This window comes from Notothenia coriiceps, unplaced genomic scaffold (assembly GCF_000735185.1).
Source record: "Notothenia coriiceps isolate Sejong01 unplaced genomic scaffold, NC01 NC01_scaffold00010596, whole genome shotgun sequence".
Lineage (NCBI taxonomy): Eukaryota > Metazoa > Chordata > Actinopteri > Perciformes > Nototheniidae > Notothenia > Notothenia coriiceps.
The window spans coordinates 99,530-120,500 of record NW_011343297.1 but is presented as its reverse complement, the minus strand read 5'-3'; the positions used below and the strand labels follow the sequence as shown (position 1 = coordinate 120,500).

The 20,971-nt window shown below is 42.6% G+C and overlaps 2 protein-coding genes across 2 annotated transcripts in view; both read right to left on the bottom strand.

Moving 5' to 3' along the window:
• The window catches only part of htt (huntingtin), a 55,437-nt gene that overhangs the window by 32,047 nt on the left and 2,419 nt on the right, over positions 1–20,971 (bottom strand). Inside the window, exons 3-19 of the mRNA XM_010771871.1 lie at positions 20,370–20,374; positions 19,534–19,671; positions 18,678–18,815; positions 16,666–16,801; positions 14,728–14,863; positions 11,957–12,188; positions 11,679–11,883; positions 11,314–11,361; positions 10,960–11,028; positions 10,471–10,868; positions 8,380–8,506; positions 7,585–7,700; positions 7,368–7,479; positions 7,041–7,178; positions 6,496–6,654; positions 6,222–6,319; positions 2,083–2,140 (exon numbers count right to left, since the gene is read on the bottom strand). Of these exons, the coding sequence (XP_010770173.1) occupies positions 2,083–2,140; positions 6,222–6,319; positions 6,496–6,654; positions 7,041–7,178; positions 7,368–7,479; positions 7,585–7,700; positions 8,380–8,506; positions 10,471–10,868; positions 10,960–11,028; positions 11,314–11,361; positions 11,679–11,883; positions 11,957–12,188; positions 14,728–14,863; positions 16,666–16,801; positions 18,678–18,815; positions 19,534–19,671; positions 20,370–20,374 (2,313 nt within the window). The remainder of the gene's footprint in view (positions 1–2,082; positions 2,141–6,221; positions 6,320–6,495; positions 6,655–7,040; positions 7,179–7,367; positions 7,480–7,584; positions 7,701–8,379; positions 8,507–10,470; positions 10,869–10,959; positions 11,029–11,313; positions 11,362–11,678; positions 11,884–11,956; positions 12,189–14,727; positions 14,864–16,665; positions 16,802–18,677; positions 18,816–19,533; positions 19,672–20,369; positions 20,375–20,971) is intronic.
• Positions 16,232–19,676, bottom strand: LOC104946103 (G protein-coupled receptor kinase 5-like). The gene is made up of 3 exons (XM_010771861.1): positions 19,534–19,676; positions 18,678–18,815; positions 16,232–16,801 (listed from the first exon to the last, which is right to left on the bottom strand). The coding sequence occupies exons 1-3, from the start codon at positions 19,558–19,560 to the stop codon at positions 16,625–16,627; spliced, it is 342 nt and encodes a 113-aa protein (XP_010770163.1). The 5' UTR covers positions 19,561–19,676; the 3' UTR covers positions 16,232–16,624.

Genomic DNA, 20,971 nt, shown 5'->3' with positions numbered 1-20,971 from the left:
GTCCACGCGGAATATCAGGCTTTTGATGGCATTAGTAACCCACCCACACAAACACACAATTCTCAATTCTCCGACTGGAAAACTTACACACAAAGTCGTGACGGAGGTACTGGCACACGTCGTCATGGGAGTCACTCCGACCCGGACGTCAACTTACTATCTGGAAGAACGAGACTCCTGAGCAGTGATAACGCGAGCAAGCGTGACTAGAGGAACCTCGAGACCGTCTCTACCTTGAAGGCCATCCCTAGTAAAAATTTGAAACAAAACAAGGGCTCGGGATGACCGGACTGCCGTAGGGCAGCGAATAAAGTTGGTAAACTTATTTGTGTTACGGAGTAACTAACCATCTGATTTTCGATATGCTAGAGAAATAAAAAAAAATATTACATATAAGTAATAATTGAGACAAGATCCCCACAAACCATGAGGTCGTGATCAAACTCCATTGAACAATGGAAAACATAATGACTACTCTATAGAGTACAAAAAGACACGATAGAAAAATGAGAGGGATGCGGATAATCAAGCTCATCCCACTATTTGTTACGTGAAAATGTAAGGATGTAGTAGTATGAAATAGGACAATACATGATTATGTCGTGAGTATAACAATGAAACGTTCTTATTACGATATATCACATAATTATTTTCTAGCTTATATATAGGTGTATGTTACAATATGCCGTAGAATATGCAAATAACAGGAGATTGGGTATAGTCTTATTTAAAGTTGAGTTTTATTTGTATTGGGTATGAGAGCATTTATTTTTATTTATTTATACAAAGATACCATCAGGATGATACATGATGACCCTGTAAGTTGACGTAAGAGATTTCATTTAAATACTATGAGAAATGAGAATATAATCTACCCTAATCACTTAAAGAACCTCTCTTCTTGTCTTATATATACATGCTATATTTCCCACTGGTAGAGTGAATGTGACCCCAATTTCAAAGGATAAAGATAATGAAGGACAGTCATCAGAACGACATCTCTTCATTCTGATAAAAAATTATACAAAAATCTAACGGAGTTTTATACTAGTTTAGACGGTTTCTTATATCCTGGAGGTACAATGTAGCGGAGATACTTTAGTGATAATGACCATGTATATAGACACTTCTATGTAGCAAACACAGATTTGCGAATTGTCACAGGACTTGAAGCCGTGAGCACGCTTAATATTAAGAATGCGCCCCGCTGAGCTCTACGCGTTGACGTCACTGTACTTTTGCAACACTGTACATGTGTCCTAAAGCCAGAAGCAGACAACCCCATCATTGACAAGCATCTGTGGTCGTTCCTTCAGAGCTGTATCACCAGTCGCAGAGTCAGGACAGTCATGACAGGAGTTCGCAATTTTGATGTAGAAGTAAGAGGTGGAAACGAGTGACACTACAATGAATAATTATAAGCGTTGTATAGATTCCATGTGATACAGTTGACCAGTACATGGACACAACATACATGTACTTAGTGAACATAACCCTTGCGGAGTATATAGTCGCTCCCGTTTTTTTCAGTCCCCAGTAGGGCGGGTTATAAGGAATGATAGGACGAGGTATATAGGAGAGATCTACGCCGTGACTCACCATGACACCAACTCGCACAACGAAGTTACCACCGCAAACTCAATCACGGTTACTTATTATTTCAACCCCCTTACATCGATGAGTACTTACGTTAATTTAATCTCTATATTGAGTAATACTTTAGTATGAGGTCGGAAGAGTCGACATCTTACATGGCTAATACATCACTTTAGAAGCGTCTTGAGTCTTCACTCGAGTGTTATATAGGCTTATTGTTTGATCCTATGTCACTACGTATTTCAACTTAATGAAAGAGCGAACCAGGCCCCACCGCTACACAAAGAGCAGGTCGTAAGGCAATCACAAGCGTCATCTACTCCTATGAAGTACTCAGAATATGACACCCACCTACTATACTCGACAACGAAGTGTGATTACACTCGATATGGTCCCTTACGCGAGGCATGTCGGAGAACTGTTGCTCGCCAGAAGGAAATGATGTCTTAGCAATCAAATCCCCTGGTAGATGGAGACACAACTCACGGGATTGGCTAGGACAGTTATTCTGTGAGTATCGTGAGGCGATGTTCTCAGAGGGTACCTCCAAGAACAACGATCCGGTTATTCTCATCGTGTTAGACCGATTTGAGCGGTGAATATACCTCGGAGTCTGACCCTCTATCATGACTATTCACTCCACACATAAACAAACCTATCTGGCTGTAATTAAATTGTTCGGTAACCATCGAAACAGATTTACCGACCACAGACACTAGAAAAGAAGATATATATTCGCTGATCGTACACAGCGTGCGTATGTTTTGATATAAGGAAACTATTGTAATAGAGAGAGACTCTATGATTACTAATCCACGCAACAGATGTAAGAAATTCCTACTGAACGAAAGCGTATACCGAACAAACCGAAGAGAGAACTAGTTGTCTCCATGTACCACAGGCTCGTCACAAAAAGACCTTCGGGATCAAAGCTAGGAACAACACAGTACACACACTTAAGAGAATAACTACAACACAGACTTATACTCTGAGGTGAGAGACCCCCGATGGTTCTCAGTCGTCATTTAGACATTTGGACGACCCGAGATCGAACAATTACGCTACCCACGCGACGACACAACTCGCTTTGGAGCTCGGGAGAGCGGCATGCAACTTGGTCTAAATTAACATAGAGGTCGTGTGTGGGTTATCATCAAATATAGACACTTTGTGAAAGTTTTCGGACAAAATAGCTACAAAGCTCGGTCTTACATTTGAGTCCCGTGAAATCCGCTTGATTGTACCTAATGCCAGAGAAGCTAACTCCACTCTGACTTTGATTAGCCATAACATGAGATATGAACGGACCGTCTTATTAACGCCAAAAAAAGCATGTTTGTTTGTAAATGCCCTGTGTGTTAATTCACAAAAAGAGAACATAACCAGATTTGTACATTATGAGTCATAACCAGAATGAGTTTATTCATCTATGTTTTTCATGTCTAGCGAGGGAGCGGATTAGAGGTGTGATCGTAATAGTGGTGTATGTGACAGATTGAGAGCGAGGAAGTCCTTCCCGGGAACATGAATCACCAGCATACTACATGGAATACACAGTAGACAAGGAGAGAGGCAACACCTGGGAGGCTTCGTGTGGCTCACATGAGTAACAATAGAAGACATCCACTACTTGTGTGTTATCCTAACCCTACTAGTATAGCGCTTATATGTGAAAATTGTAACAAATGAATCGTAGGGCAAATACAACACAGATCACTCCTCGAATATCTGGGAGGTACCGCTCATTGCTGTCGACGGTCAAAGAGTGCGTTTCACATCTGCATCGGGTACACATCTCATACGTCCGACCGTGAACGCCCGATACACTCGAGGTCGTCGTGAAAGCACACGGAGTGGCCTGTAGGATCTAGCACCCTTTTTGGTTGGGTCGTCCCCCCGTCGCCCTCTGCAATCCTACAGTGTGCATCTACTAGACCGCGGGTAAGACGAACGAAGAATGGACAAGTACAGGATCAGGAGCGCGGAGAGAGACACAAGAGCCGAGCGGTCAGAGAGTAGACTCTCGCCTCCATGACTGTATCTTCACGCAAACCAGTCAGTGACAGCCCAGACGCTGGTGAGCAGCGGCTACTCGGCTCTCTGTCTTCCTTAGTAATGATAACTACGCTGGTCTCTGGCTCCTGCGCGCGCGCGTTTCCCGGTATGCTCTTCCAGAACGCCCCTACCTTGAGGACAATGTATGTTTACTCGTGTCCTGTTGCGTGCAATGGACTCTCCGTGTCCTGGACGAGCGGCAAGTCGATCTTCGCCTTTGCTCCTTCGACGAACGACCTCAGTAGTGTTATCGGCGGGTACGTCGGACATGAGTCCCGTGTGACCCCTTTACACATCGGTCTCCGATTCCCGCGAGTGTCGTCGGTTTGACATCTCTTTGTTCTATTGCTATTTTCCTTAGCAAAAGTTTGTACAAGTATATGTTTTTATGTTCTCTCTACAGACAGGTCCCTCGTTTGATTTTTCACACTTTCCGAGTGTCCAGTCCAGAAACCTCCATCTCCTCCACTTTCGCACCCTCTACCGACTGCTGAGACCCTGTTTAACAAGAGCTAACACCTGTAGTCTGTGCAACAACCTGTGTCAACATCCGGAGACATAGGCAGGACCGTCTTTTCCCTTAGTGTCCTACTAACTGGGTTACTCCCGAGATCGGATACTCTACGCTGTAGTTTCCTCACCACAAAGGCATGGAACACCTACCAAAATGATTGACACTTGACCCTCCCCCCAACCCGGAGCACGTAGTCGTCGACGTCCATCTGACTTGAGACCAGGGCCCGTTAGCGGTGATGACCAGGTGAACTGGACCAGCGTCACATCTTGTTAGACCTTGGTCGGACAACTCTACTCTCCTCTGTTCTCTCTTCCCTTGTTAATCTTTCTTCTGTGGGGTTTAGTGTCATTCATGTTGACTGTTAATCGATGAAGTTTGCACGATGTTCTCACTTCGTCTTTCGTTTTGTTTCAGTACACAAAACCAGTAGGTTTGTTTTGGGTGAATAGAATGATGAACATTACACAATATAACAACGAATGAGAATAACGATCGTTTATTCATTCTTAGGAACGAAGACACAAAAAATGTTCACCTTCGACGTCAATAATTTATACTGCGAAAAAGATATTACTAGTATGAAAAGAATATATGTAAATTTCAACCATTAAGAGAAACAATAAAACACAATAGACTTACTACTAATTACGATATTACCTGTGATCTAAATCTTTTTATCTTAATCTATGAAGTATATAAGATAAAGAACAAGAACGTAACAATCTTACACTCATATTTTACCTTACTATAATACCTCGTTGACGGTTAAAGGGTCTCCTATAATATCTTCCTAGTTCTAGTTAAACTAAGCTATCTAACTGGGAGAGACCAATCTAAAAGTAGCTAAGATCCATACTCTTAGTTACTACATAGGAAATAGTAGACCATCGTATGATAGGAGCGTTAAATTGAAAGAACTTTATGATGTCACTAGAACAAAAGAAGTTGGTACATTACTACATTCTTCATGGTCTAGTAGGAGTTCGCCCAAAATCATACTAAACATGAATGTATAATCTATAATGACATAAACATAATAACACATCTTAATCGGATGTAACCATATCGAAGAGTACATGTCCCAGTATCAAATGGATCTATACCATATGGACTACACGGATATAGATTTTTACTTCTAGGAAAATAGCAAACTTGTACCTGTTTATGGTAAAATGACTGTGTAATTCGTCTCCGTATAGCATCTCGCCTTGTCTCTGAACGAGTGCCGTCGAAGGTTCAAGGACCTTTGAGAAGGTCATAACACAGTAATATCGTGGTCCCTCTATTTTGCATAGAGGACGACCTCTTTGGTCTATGTGAGTTGTAAGACGAGACGTGTGGGCAAAGACGTAGAAGGTTCAATGTTGAATAAACCCTTTTTTGGGAGCGGTTTGGTTTGTTCACTTTAAATGAACCTTACGTCAACTGAATTTAGTGTATAGACCACTCAATCTTTTTACGCGACGTTCACCTACCATGGGCATCCCGGATCGTAACTTGAGGTCCAAGACCTATTCCTGGGTCCTTGCTGAAGAAAGCACCTGAATATAAGCCGCAGCAGCGGCATACCACTCTCGGTTCCACTTTTACTTTTGCGCGCTACCTGTCTCACTCTTTTCCGGCCTCCAGTTTTTCCTGCTGGAACCCGCCGCTTAAAGGTGGGGGTCCGCGGACCGGCCATAGAGCCCATAGAGTTAAAGGTGTTGGCCGTTAGCTGTAAAAATCCATAGATTAGCCGCACCGTTATATAAGCCGCAGCGTCGAAAAATAGGGAAAAAGGCGCGGCTTATAGTCCGAAAATTACGGTACTAGCATTACACAGCTTAGATGAATACTTGATACCGAGTGGACATTCAGTTGTCTGCGCTTTCTGTTAAACTCAAAAAGTTCCAGCCAGTACTACTTAGTAGTTTGCGGAAGTAAAACGATAATTTTAGATCAATAAAATCACGTTTAAATCAAACTGCTGTGTCAATGTATTTTTGTAATTAGCCATGTAATAAGCAGGAAAATATACAACGAGCCGCTGCATATTAACCCTTACATGTCTTACCCTCACTGCAGAGCAAGCCATCTTGCAGGTGACGGAGGATTCATCTTTCAGAGTTCTCTGGAGCAAAGGCAACAAGTCCACCAGGGACAGAGGGTTACCTGAAGATTAACAACATACAGGTGAGAGGGAATCGTTAATTAGCCAACACACACACACACACACACACACACACACACACACACACACACACACACACACACACACACACACACACACACACACACACACACACACACACACACACACACACACACACACACACACACACACACACCTGTTGCACTCTGCACACTGGCCAGCCAGCTGTGTATGTTGTAGCGTGTTTTGGTGAGTGCGGCTTGTATGATGGCTCCGCAGAGGATGGCTATGGCCCCTCTGATCTGGGGGTCACCGTGGTCAGACAGGCCCAGCATGTCACTGATATACTGCTGTTCTGCAAGGGGGCAAACAGAGGGAGTAGGGGTCAAAACAGATGCTGAAGACAAACAAATGGTGGCAAAAAGTATTAGTGGTATGCAACTGCAGTATTTTTCAAAAATTAACAAGAAATATTGACATGTTACAGTCGGAGAAGCATTGGTCAAAATCAATGGCTGTATTTCATTCAGCTGCTTTAGTTTCAGGTTCCTGGGCTAGATTATTTTACTTTTTGTCAAAGTGAGTGAATTGACCTGGAAGTATCAGAATGGCGGCCAAGATGTGATTCTCTAAATGCTAATGAAAATGTCTGCAATGCTTTTATGGAGACGCAGTCCCATGACTTGTTCAGGCGTCACGTCTCTAAATAGGATTGTATCTCCAATGTGTTTGTGTCCCTACCTACTACTGGAGTGCCGTCCAGCGGCTCCAGGTAGAGGGGATTAAAGAAGGCTTCAGGGTGGAGCGCTGCTGCAGCCCCGATGCAGCTGACCGCCAGAGCCTTCACGCTCACTCGCACCTCCTTGTCAGGGGTCAGACCTGGGAAACATAACAGAGAAGAGATGAATATACAGGCATTTGATGTTCAAGGTTTCATAAAAGGCTTTGTATCATAGTATTATCAATAAATGGCATGTTTGGCGAGCTTTCCAGTGGCTCCAACATGATAATCTAAACAAATGCGCTTTTAAAAAAAACACACCTATGCCATATTTTGATAATACTCACCATTTTTCTGTCCCGTCAGTAGGAAGGAAGCAGCGAGAAGCCGTACACAGTGCACCAGTGGCTCCGCCCCTTGGTCTGTGTAATGTCCGATTGGACCTTTTATCCGTGATGGCTGAGAAGAAGGGATGTAGAATTAAAGCCAGATGTAGAATCATGCCGCTTGCTACACAATACGGTGCAAACAACTGACATGGATGTTTTCTTGATGTTCCCATACCTTGACGTCAGGTTCAGGTTCAGCAGGCTCGTCCTTTGGTATGAAGCGGTCCACGCTGCTGTCTGAACCCTGCCGGTTGTGGCCTCGGCCGTCGAAGAGATGAGGTTTGCTCAGAGCTGCACACAAGCACACAGGGAACCAATACGCATTTTAAAGCCTTATACCGATAGTTTTCAGCCAAATCATTATTGGGAATTCTACGCACAACTGACAGATCCAAAGTTCCGCCTCCTTTTAGTTACCGTTGTTAAGTCGGACAAGCTTGACAGTATTCGTTTCTGGGCCAACAGATATATGATTTTTGTATGCAATTAAAGGAAATATTCTAAATCATAACTTTTACAGTTGTGATTTTATATGTTGTCTATATCCATATAAGTAACTTTTGGGCGGCATACAGCCGAAGAGAAATAATATAAACAAAGTAAGGTCAGTCTTTAGATTTTCTGGACACATTTCATGTTTTCAAACTAAACCAAATCTAGTTAATGTATCCACAAAATTAAAGGGGAAAATCAACATGGTTAATGTTGGTGATCTGACACCAGCTATTCTTGCTGTAGCATGAGCTTGCTTAAGATGTGAGTACATCAAATGTGTCTGTTAAGATTTTGACACAAATCAAACATTACTTGCCTTATAATGTTCCCTTTGTTCTGACATAGCATATCTCAGTGTCACAGGAAAGGGACAATTCACAGAGGTTTTACCAGATTAAAAGCTTCCTTAAATGTGATTGGAGCACAGAGCGAATGGGCGGGACTTAGGAAGGATCAGTTGTGTGCACAAACATACCCAGAGCTGACTGGATGAAGGGTTCCTGGGGCTCTTCCTGGGAGGAAGGTGCTGCTCCTTCATCTTCTTCATCCTGTAATGTCCCGATCTGCATCCCTGAGTACTGACTCTCACTGCCGTCCAGCACCTGATGCACACACACAGAGCAGACTCCTCCAGTTAGGAACAAAGCTCACACAACACACACGCCATACTATATGCAACACGTTTAAAAAGCCACCGCATGCTGAGTATATTGAAATAGTTTAGGCTCATTCAGTTAGATTTGTTGGATTGGAGACAAACGACGACAAGTCAAACAAATGTTCCCTTTTTAAAACTCGACTGGATCATGCTTGGGTCACTTCATTTACAGCAAATGAACTACACAAAGACACAGGAAAAAGCACAGGCTTCAGAACTCAATCCACCAGAAGAAGAGCAAGCTTTTGATCCGAACAACTCAACTTTGAAATTGATTCCTTTTGAATCAAGTTAGCGAGTATTTTTACAACATAACAGTAAAGAAACGTAATTTTTCCAAGCAAGACGTATAGTACTCTTCCTTAAAAAAGAAGAAGCAATAAATCATTATTTATCCAGTTTTGACCTCCGCTGGAACAAAAGCCCATTACCATCTCTTGAAAAGGCAAGTCTGAAGGAGAAAATTTAAAAGAAAAAAGGAAAAGATGGCCTTCATGCTTCTACTTTGAACTCTTCACTGCAAGCCATCAACATGGGGGTTTGGGGTTGCTTGTTTACAAAGATATTTTTAAAGCTTCTCATTTTGGGGAGGGAGTCACTGGAAACGAGGGGGAGAGAAAAGGGGACAGAACGTTTTCGCAATAACAGCAAGAGGGGGAACGTAGCAATAGGCAGGGGAAACTGAGTGCATGGAGGAACGAATGGAGATAGAGAAAGCCAAAAGTTTCCAGACAAGCAAGCCCCTCCCACTTGGTTCAAAGTGTCCAATTGGCTGACCTTGTCACTAGTGCTAGAGGAGGAGGAGGAGGTGGCATAGAAGGAGGAAGAGGAGGAGAAAGAGAAAGAAGACGACAAAGAAGAAGCCGTGTAGACGGAAGAGTCGCTGTCTGAGGCATCGGGACCCTCGGTGGAAGTTGGTGAGGGAGGGGACGGCTCCATCACCCGCCGCAATGGAGTGTGTGACTGCGGCGAAGCGGGGAGAGGGGTAAAGGAGGGGGGGGGACCGTAAAGGTAGAACTGTTAGAGTGGACACCAACATTTCTCTGGAGGGGGAGCAGCAAAACCTAAGTGTGTGATAACTCATCTTCTGTATTCTTAGGGGCACTTCAAGCTTTTAACAGCATCTACCGCGACCAGTGACTGTCTGTTAGCTAATATATCGATTAAAAGAATAAGAGTTGCAACAATTCATTTTATTTTAAAGTTGTTTAGATTCCTATTTTTTTCAAATTTAAGCTGCCAATTTAAATTTATTTGCAGATTTCGATTTACTCAAATTAAAAGAAATTTAAATGGGGGCATATACAACAATTGTGTTACTACTCTCTTGGAAAAGTCCAACCAAGTTTTATAATAATAATAATAATAATAATAATAGACAATGAAATCATTTTAACTTTTTAACTAATGGCATGAAGTTACACAAGAATCTTGTCAAAAAAAAGAAATTGTGTAAGGTTGTACCTCTAATTATTATTTTTAGATTAGCTTGTGTTACAAATTGCAAACTTTGTTTCTTCCTTTGTGCTGCAGAACTTTAAGTATGTCCTTGAAAAAAATCATATATGAAGCTGATCGACTATGATGAATATGATTTCAAGTTAATGCAATATTACTAATACTAGTATAATGTTTTTATTTTATTTTTTATAAATAGTGGGAATTCATATTTGTCCATTCTAGAAATCCTAACCCTATGAAGCATAGCATCATTCATTCACTGGGACTAAGCCATGAGGGACATCAGTTACTCAGCTAATTATGACAGTGCATGGTAATTAAGTATTTCAGAGTCTAGGGAAGCTCACTGTCTTCTGTATTTCATACATATGCACAGGAGTACCGTTTATTTAAGCTGTGTTGTCAAACCATATTAAATCTCCCTTGCATGCCCACATTCACACTGACCAGTTCTGCTACATCCGAAGGGGTGACGGCTGAGTCCGGCCCCTCCGTGGTGGTCTGCGAGGAGTCGCTGGGTGGAAGAGAGCGGTCGTTTGTGCTGAGCAAAGGCCCGCCGTCTCCTAAGGATACTGCCTCCGTCTCTGGGGTGGTGTAGTCGGCCGTCTCTGGGGTAACGTTGGCCCCACCGCTGGAGCTGCGGCTGAGCATTTCCTCCTCGTTGTCGTTGGGTGACTCAGGGGTGTCTGAAGCGGAAGTCCCGCCTCCTCCGCCGCCGCCCTGCTCCGAGGAGGCACTGAGGTCCGTGGACTCGCCGGGCTGCAGGGTATGCTGGGAGGAGCGCGGCTGCTCGGTTATGATGTCCACCTGGGCCGCCGAGGAGCTGTCCGCACCAACGACTGACGCTAAAGCAAAGATGAACAAAGAATAAATATTTTTTACAGCTGGAAGTGTCATTGAAGCTGCCAATTTTACTTCCTGGTAGGTGCATCTCACCTGTGAATGTGACCTCTGTTCTCTCAGCGTCATCCTCCAAGCCGTCCTCCTCTCCAGAGAGCATTTTACCTGGAAACACACGTTTAGAGTCAACATGACATCGGCACCAGAGCTATGTACTAGACTGGTACAAATGTTATAGTACATTAAAAACCAACAAAAGGCTGCACCTCATATTTTCTTAGATATGTTCATTAAAATGAGAGAATAATGTGCATTATTACAAATAAATCTAGAATCAAGAGGACAATCAACCAGCATAGGTGACTCAGTTTAAGGTAAATTAGCCCAAAGGCTGATTTAAACATCAGTTGGAGGGTAGAGGTGAGCACGGGAGATAAATAGTCTAGTCACCTCTTGGTTTCCTAAGAAGGAGTGGACTGCAGGAAGACCCTCCCCCCGCTGCAAGTGGCAGGAGACAGGAAGTAGAAACAGGAGAGAAGCAGCAAAAGCTCAGAAGGACTCGTTGGGAACAGCACAATTATTAGACGAAACAGGGAAAGTTAGCAAGCAAAGAAAAAGGCTGCGAACACGGACCAAAGCAGGAGCTAGAGCGGAGCGACAGCACAGTTTGCTCGACTACCTGGCGAAGGTTAGGGTTAATGGAATGAGATCTACCTAAAAGAGATATTTTAGCGTCCCGGGTACCAGGCGGCTATGTAGAGCCCGGATTGTACAAAAGCTTAATGGAGACAGTCCTGTCTGAGTGATGTGTTTACCAATGAGCTCCAGGATGCTGCCGGAGCGTGCGCGACTCTCTGCGTCCTGCCGGAACACGGAGCCATGCAGGATGCTGCCCGCTGTGATGAGCATGTGCAGGAGCTCTGGCGGGGGGGTCCTGAACATCTGCTGCAGGAGCTCCAGAGACGCTGTGACCACATTGTGATCCCAGTGCTGCGTGTAGTGTAACGTCAGCTCGTACACCTTCGGACACACAAATGTGAAATGGAGCAAATACTAAAAAAATATATATATATCCAATCGATTTTCTCTCTACCTGTAGGAGCTGCTCAGGTGAGGGCTGGACGTCGGCCTCCTTCCTCGTGACTCCGAAGCTTCCTTTGAGGCTGGATGTGTTAACCTGCTGTTGCAGCAGAGGCATCAGGTAGCGAAGGGTCAACAGGACCCCCAGAATTAGGTGTGTGGGATGCTCCTCATCCACAGGAACCAGCAGACCTAACACATGAAAGGACAGGTCAGGGTGTGTGCTCTTATTCGATGTCTGTTGCCTGGGTGCTTCAACTAGATCTCAAATTTTCGCTGGGGTAATCTTATAGGGATATTCCAGTGGATTTTAGGTGGGAAAATATGCTGAATTCAACATAAAATGGAATGATAATGAGTTTTTCTTTGTTAAATAAATGATGCAGAAGCAGGGCTCTCGACTAACTTTTTTCACCATCCTCCCGGAACCGTCCCGAAATACAATCTAAGCCGTCCCGAAATTAATGTGGACCGTCCCGAATTTAAAATATTAGTTTTTCTACTACTTATCATTAGTTAAAATCATTCAAAGTGACCTTTAACATAAATAAAACATCATACAAATCATTAGATGATAATTCATCAACCTTTTTATTTGAGTAAATCAGTCAATCACATGACAAAGGCCAAATATATTTAAACAAACACACAAACGAGAAAATTACNTTTCCTTGTTGTTTATGTATATATCGATATTCAATTTCAGTTTATTATGTTTTTGTTAGTGTGTTATTTTCGGTCTAGCTTTCTCCATCAAAAAACACTCAAAACCTTCCCCGGCTTCCAGCCACGTAGGGACTACCCCAACACCTCACTCAAGTCTCCTCCCCCGGTTCGCGGCTGCCTCCTTTTTGAGAGGGGGGTCCAGGGCCACCTACGCCCACCCCTACCAATCTCAACCGAAGACTACTCGCCTCCGTTCGCCCTTCCCCAACCACACGTCGTCCAGACACCTCCATCCCCCCCCCCGGGACTACACACTCCGCTTTCTTTTCTCTTCACTATTATCTGTAAAGTGTCTTTGAGCACCTGTAAAAGCGTTAACAAATTAAATCTATTATTATTATTATTATAAATAAAGAGTCCGCTGTATTAACGACTTGCACCATTATTGTTGGATTATGATGGTAGGGTTTAAAAGCCAATGCAATAATTAATTATATAGAGAACACAGAACATTGCCTCTTATTTGCACACAACATTATGTAGAGCAGCTGACTTGTATGAACTTCTCAAAAAGTATTATTCTTTCTACACTACATCCTTCACTCTTTATACACAGCATTACCCAGTTGACATGTGACAAATGACCAGTGTTGCCGTGTTTGACTGGGCAGTACTGACTTCAGATATTAAGCATTCCATCCACTTGGCTGTTGGCAAGATATTTAATTATAGTCCTGTTTAGCGATGGAATGACTTCCAACAATTATATTTATTGGAGCTACTTTTCAGTACCTCTTTTCTCTTGTTTTCCATCCCTTTTTCTCAAACTTTTCATGTTCTCTTTCACAGGAAAAAAGAACAGGCTACTACGAAGAAGGACAGGGTCACCCACTGTCTGACAATATGTGAAAACATCGTGGCGCAGTCTCTGAGGTAGGCCTTGTTGGTGTAACTTGTTTTATTCAATCAAATTAACGTTTCACAGTGTTTTTAATGAAACTTGAGCTGGGCTACATTGAAATTGTACCCCTTCTGATTCTGAAAATATGTATGTGCGTAATGACATTTGGCTCACTTTTCCTCCCTATGGTTCTGGGAGCAGAACGTCTCCAGAGTTTCAGAAACTGCTGGGCATCGCTATGGAGATGTTCCTGCTCTGCAGTGATGACAGCGAATCAGATGTCCGGATGGTAGCCGACGAGTGCCTGAACAAAATCATTAAAGTGAGCAGGACCCTGTACTTCTCCCTCCTTCCCTCCGTCTACCCCTTTCAACTCTGTCTCCATTAAAGGCACTGGTGGCCTAAGAGAATTTTTTGAATTTTTCTTATACATTTTTTGTGCCTTTACAGAAAAATAAGCTGTGATTTGGGTTTGTGTATTATGATAATACTTCAACAATCCATTTGAAGACAATAAAGATACACGTATTATTATCAAACAATTCTTCCCCAAGATAGCTTCCAACAAAAAAGGTGTGAAATAAACAACTAAAATACTTTTTTTTGTAATGTTTATTTTCAGGCGCTGATGGACTCCAACCTGCCTAGACTGCAGCTGGAGCTGTACAAAGAAATTAAAAAGGTATAAAGATATGCGTCTGTGTTTTTTTTTTGGTTTCTGTCTAGTGTTTAGTGTTCAATCTAAAGAGTGAAAATGAAATCACTCTGATGTGAATGAGTCTGTGTGTCTCTGTAGAATGGTGCCTCTCGGAGTCTGAGGGCGGCTCTGTGGAGGTTTGCCGAGCTCGCTCACCTCATCAGACCACAGAAATGCAGGTATGCACACACAATGCCTGGAAAGGACTTTTTACTTCATTCATGTGACAAAACCGTTTTAATAACATAAGGCCAAACTCTAAGGGGAAACCCCATTTGAAGCATTGCACATCTGGTTCTGATTGTAAACTTGCCTTCAAAAAATGAGTTGTTAGTTAAAGAAAAACATTGCTTGCCTCTCAATCAGAATGTATTAGTGGAAGAAACATCAATTACTAACTCTTGGTAAATCCTTTTTACTGCACCAACTGAACATGTTTCCACTGATACTGATGTTAAAAATAAAAACTTTAGTGATTTGGGTTTGAACCCATCCTCCTCATCTGTGTTGCAGACCCTACCTGGTGAACCTGCTGCCGTGCCTCTCCCGAATCACCAAGCGGCAGGAGGAGAGTGTGCAGGAGACTCTGGCTGCTGCGATGCCCAAGATCATGTCCGCCTTGGGCCACTTCGCCAATGACGGCGAGATCAAGGCATCTACACAGAGCAGAAACATCACAACTGTTTATTATGGAAATGTTATTTGGGTTAAGATAACTTTAGCTTTTAATGGTTGTTTTTCTACATTTTGTCTTTGGGAATTTGATGTCTCAGGTTTCTTATTTTCTTTTACCAATCACAAATATGCTTGAGTTAGTTTACCTGAAAGTCATTATTAAGAATTACATTTTTCGAAGACTTAACATCTTATTACAACTAATACACCACTGTATAGAACAAAAGTGTGCACACTTTTTACTTCAACTTTTTTTTTAAATATATTCTATTTTCTTTTAATAAAAATTTCAAATGGAGCAACTGTCACAAAACCCAATTTTCCTTGGATGAATTAATTGTTCGGATTACATTTCTGTGAGAAATGTATCATTTTTAAGATGCATTAGATGCAGCATTTATCATTTAACAAAAATGACTGGAAAAAGTGTGTTTATATATTAATTTGAGGCAGTTTGCACAATTTATTAGGTACATGTTGAAACAATTGGCTCTCATTGTAGTCCAACCCTTGTGGTCCCAGGTGCTGCTGAAGTCGTTTGTGGCCAACCTGAAGTCCAGCTCCCCGACCATCAGACGCACAGCGGCCAGCTCCGCCGTCAGCGTGTGCCAACACTCCAGACGCGCCAGCTACTTCTACACCTGGCTCCTTAATGTGCTGCTGGGTAAGGACACACACACTTTTCCCCTTCCCAGTTTCATTTAAAGGCTATTTTGGCCCTTTCAGATCGGGTTGTATCGTATGAGGTGCTTATCTAGTGCATTAGATGGCATTCAGCGTGGCCCAAGCCTGGGGAAGCAGGCAGGAAATCTGGAAGAAAAGCAATATACTTCTGCATCATTTATTTAACAAAGAAAAACTCATTATCATTCCATTTTANCGCCGAACTGCATTGTGGGAAGCAAAGCGAAGATTTCCAGGATTTTCAGGATTCAAAAGTTGAGCAATGTTCAACTTTTGAAGCTGAGGTGGAAGCGTCAGCCATGACGCTTCCACCTCAGCTTCAAAAGTTGAACATTGCTCAACTTTTGAATCCTGAAAATCCTGGAAATCTTCGCTTTGCTTCCCACAATGCAGTTCGGCGAAAAGTGAGGCAACGTGACGTCACCCCATTCAAAGTGAATGGGCAGAAGCGTTGGAAGATTTTTTAACGCTGCTATGTGGACGGGCCGTCATAGAGACCTGAAAAGAATTGTTTTTTATGAGGGGGATACCTTATCTTTGATAATTACTTACTGAAACATGTTCAACACATACAGATGTGAGCAATGCCTTAGGTCTTTCCCTCACGCTGAATCTGAGCTTGGATAACCCACACTAATAATAAAGCAATGTTTGTAGCATAATTGTAAAATAGAACGCTATTGTAAAATAAAACGTTTCTGTCCTAAAGGACGGATGAAGGTTGGTGGAAGTAACCTGTTAGCCTAGCAGCTCCTGTTACCAAATAAATACATGTTAATGAATACTGATTACTGATGATCTTGTCTCTGCTCACAACCACCAACCAGGTTCTGTTTGACCTTCTTTGACAAAGTGGCTTAGCAACAAATACAGAATATAATATGGAAAGAGAAAGAAGACAAACTTAAACTAAGAAGGACTAAACTGGAGATAACACAATTCACAGAGGTTCAGGACTGGAGTTTTCACATGTTGGGTTTGGGAAAGGCATAGGGTGTGAGGAAAGGAAGGAAGGAAGTAATGAAGGAAGGAAGGAAGGAAAGAAGAGAAGAAGTACCTTAGCCCCCACCCCCTCGGACAGTTGCCGGAGCACTAGCACTTGCCTCTCTTCTGAACAGGCGGTAGAAGAAGCCTCTCTTTGGTGGAGGGTTCGGCCGGTTCACGTCCAGGTCTGAGCACAGCGTCCCGTCAGTCTCGTAGACGTTGATTTCTTTGAAGCACTCCATCTCAATCATCTACAAACAGACAGGAGGTGGAGTTGTGGATTATTTTTAATACCTTTCATGAGTTTAACTGTGAGTTGATTTTAAACCTGAAATCTGACTTTTCTTTAACTTTTTGTACTTTGGAATGGTCTCAAAATGTTGATACCTAGCTTTTGAGGATCATTATAACCCCAGGTAAAAGACTTTCACAAAATAATAGCTCCAGTGAATTTCTCCCTACATTGCTTGTCTTACTAACATAATCAACTCTATGTGTTCAATGGGGAAAATGACTTTATATATTTCTCTCTTAGACTCCAAAAGAATATGTGGGATAAATATTGGGGAAAATGGGATTTATATGAACGTCAAGAATGTATTTTTCATGCCTCTTATGCATTCTTAACTGTAACTGTGCTTTTAGTTTATTATATTGAATTCCCAATCCCAGTCCTCACCTGTTCTATGTCAAAATAAAGTAATACGTTTTTTTTTAGTTTTTTTTTTTTAAAAAGGTCCGTTAGCATATGGGCAGCTGCCATTTGATTTATAACACAACCCTCTCTACTGGTAGATGTGAAAGTATCCATCTGGATAGGGATTTAATAATGTAAATGAACACCTCCTCCACACCTCGCCTCATACATATTCAGTCACTTGACACATTCACACTCAATGTGTGAAAACTCATCTCATCTCATTTATCCTTGCTGACTCTTAAAGAAAGCTATTCTTTACTGACAGGAGTGTCCCCCAAACTGCTATAAATATAATTGAATTAATTATAATATAAATAACATTTTTGTTAGGGAGTCTGTTCCACAACTATAATGACAACTGTGGCAAATGTCATCATGATGATCGCTTTAAGATTGAAAAGTAGGCCCAACTGTATGTATTTCAGGTTTAGATTTAATTACTAAATGTAATTACGCCAAACATTAGGCACTTTCACACCAAGCGCTTTTCCCAGGAACTTTTATTTCCCCGGAACTATCTAGTAAATCGCGTTCACACCGGAATAAATCCCTGAGGGAGGATTACGCAAATGAAGCCGCTGACGTCACTTCTTCTTCTTCTTCTTCTTCTGCTGGCAGGCCGCAAACAACTTCACGGCGTATACTGCCACCCGAAGTCCCGGAGCCCCCCGGAGTCCGGGACTTTGGGTGGCATTAAATCGCCACCCGAAGAACCGGGTAAATCGCCAGAAGTACAGACACCTCCTCATCACTCCACCGATCCCATGTTTTATTTTGTGTTGCCATAAGTTAGTCTCTCTCCGTTGGTGCGCTGGGCTAATGCTAATGCGAGGAAATAAAATGGCGGCTTCACAAAAACCTTTCAGAGTTTTACGGGGCGTGGTTTGCAATTTGCCCAGCCAATCAGAAATTGGAACCTTTTTCTCCCCAGGAAAGTACCTGCTCTCAAGCAGGGACTAAAAAGGGGTGAAAAAGTTCCCGGAAAAAAAATCTTTTGGGTGTGAACGCAACATCCCAGGAACTATCGGAACTATTTCTGGGAAAAGTACGGAAAAAGTACTCCGGTGTGAAAGCGCCTATTAGCCACCTTTAACTTAGCTTTATAGCTTAACGTTAGCTTTTTGCTTCTGACGGTTGCATTTAAACTTAAACTATTATAACAGTTGAGTTAACATTGGGGGATAATCCTGCTGAACACAACGTGTAAGTACTATAAATGTGTGTTTGCCAAAGATGTGGAATATTCCAAAATCCAATGGAAAAATCCCCATTGCTTTTTGTTTAAGAAGCCCTAGCGATATTAACTTCCTGGTGAGCCTACAGATATACATCATCACTGCACAACCATACACAGGTATTCCTATATCACCATTGCTGTACTATGTTGTGGTACTGAACAATGACATAATCTCAGTGGCCTGCAGTACCTCGTTCTGCCACGGGATGGAGACGCTGCCTGTGACAAACTTGTGGTAGAAGTCATCGTCTGTGGGGTCAAGGTTCACGCCTTTGACGGTGGAAAACTGCTCGATGTCCAGGACGTCTTTACAGTACACGGCTCGAGGCTATAAGAGACAGAGAATGAAAGAAAGAAAAGAGACAACTGTGAAAAGTGTGTTTATATCAGATTAAAGAGGGGGAATACCAATCCTTGAATACTTCCAAGTCAGATGGTTATTATAACAACATGGGAGTTTTCACACGCCTGAGGACAGCTCTGTTTTCTTCAGCGAGACCCAACTGACCTGAATAACCAAAAATAGAAACGCAGATATCGCACTATCTACTTTCAACTATTGATTTAACCTCTGAGGCCAGTTGCTGTCTCACTCAGCATTGTTATGACTTTGAACAGTAACGATTCTCTTTGAACAGGCGCAAATCTATGAACGCAGCACACAATAAAAGCTATGGAAGTTCTGCATTACACTCTACAGTTTCACACTACTATCATACCCACTACCATTGACTGTTTACCAGCTCAACTGGAGGTATTAGTGATGATAAATATACCATTGTTTTATAAGCATGTTTTATCCATGTCCGCAAGTTTAGGATTGCTAAGGACGACACTGAAATCACATGCCTGCTTCTCATCGCCCTCACTAGCTGCCATGATAACTAGCTTATACTGAAAGTGTTGGTTTACTTGTGACAATGGTATTTCCTGTATGCTGATTTCCAGCACGCCAAGGATCTCAGGCAAGAAGCTGTGAATCGAGCCTGTATGCCCTGTGAGAGTGTGTGTGTATGTTTATGTGTGTGTGTGAGCACTGTGCTTACATCGGGGCTGAAGGGAGGGTCCAGCATGTTGGCCTCCAGCCGTTTGAAGTTGATGTTTCTGAAGATGGGGTGCTGCTTGACCTCTACGGCCCCTCGACCCTGACACCCGAGCCGCTGCTTGGGGTCCTTGGACAGGAGCTGTCACGCAGCGGGAGGATAAGGAAAAAGAAGAAAAACATGTGAAAACATTACAACCCTATAGAGATGTGCGTGTTAGAAGTACTCAGATCCTACACTTAAAGGGGCCCTATTATGCTCATTTTCAGGTTTATATTGGTATTGTGTGCCTCTACTGTGACATGTTTCCATGCTTGTTGCATGCTCAAAAAGCTCTTTATTTTTTTCATACCGCCTGTTCTGCAGCACCTCTTTTCACCCACTGTCTAAAACCAGAGCCCAGGCTGCTCTGATTGGTTAGCTGGCTAGCTCTGTTATTGGTCAATGGCTTAGAGATGCCCTACCACTAAGCCTATTGCGTACAATGTGTTGGTGCGCATTAACATTTTACATAATGATGTCATTATGTTACAGAAGTTAGCACAGGAGTCCAATCGAGGAGTTTCAGGCAGGGGGGGGGAGTGTGTGGGAGAGAAACTCCATCTGAAGGGAACTTTGAGATTTTAGCCTTTGCAGACCATTTACATGCACAAAAACCTATATTACACACTACAGGGAAGGGAACCCCCAAAAAGCACGATAGGGCCTCTATAAATGTATTTAAAATGCCTAAGCAGAAGCATATACAGTGGGGCAAAAAAGTATTTAGTCAGCCACCAATTGTTCAAGTTCTCCCATTTAAAAAGATGAGAGGCCTGTAATTTTCGTCCTAGGTATACGTCAACTATGAGAGACAAAATGAGAAAAAAAAAAAATCCAGAAAATCACATTGTTCTGATTTTATAAAAGACTTATTTGCAAATTATGGTGTGGAAAATAAGTATTTGGTCAATTAACAAAAGTTCTCTCAATACTTTGTTTATATACCCTTTGTTGGGCAATGACAGAGGTCAAACGTTTTCTGTAAGTCTTCACAAGGTTTTTCACACACTGTTGCTTGTATTTTGGCCCATTCCTCCATGCAGATCTCCTCTAGAGCAGTTGAATGTTTTGGTGCTGTCGCTGGGCAACACGGACTTTCAACTCCTCCAAAGATTTTCTATGAGGGGTTGAGATCTGGAGACTGGCATAGGCCACTCCAGGACCTTGAAATGCCTTCTTGTACGAAGGCACTCCTTCGTTGCCGGGCCGGTGTTGTTTGGGATCCATTGGGTCATGCTGAAAGACCCAGCCACGTTTCAACCTTCAATGCCCTTGCTGATGGAAGGAGGTTGATCACTCAAAATCTCACGATACATGGCCCCAATTCATTCTTTCCTTTACACGATCAGTCGTCCTGGTCCCTTTGCAGAAAACAGCCCAAAGCATGATGTTTCCACCC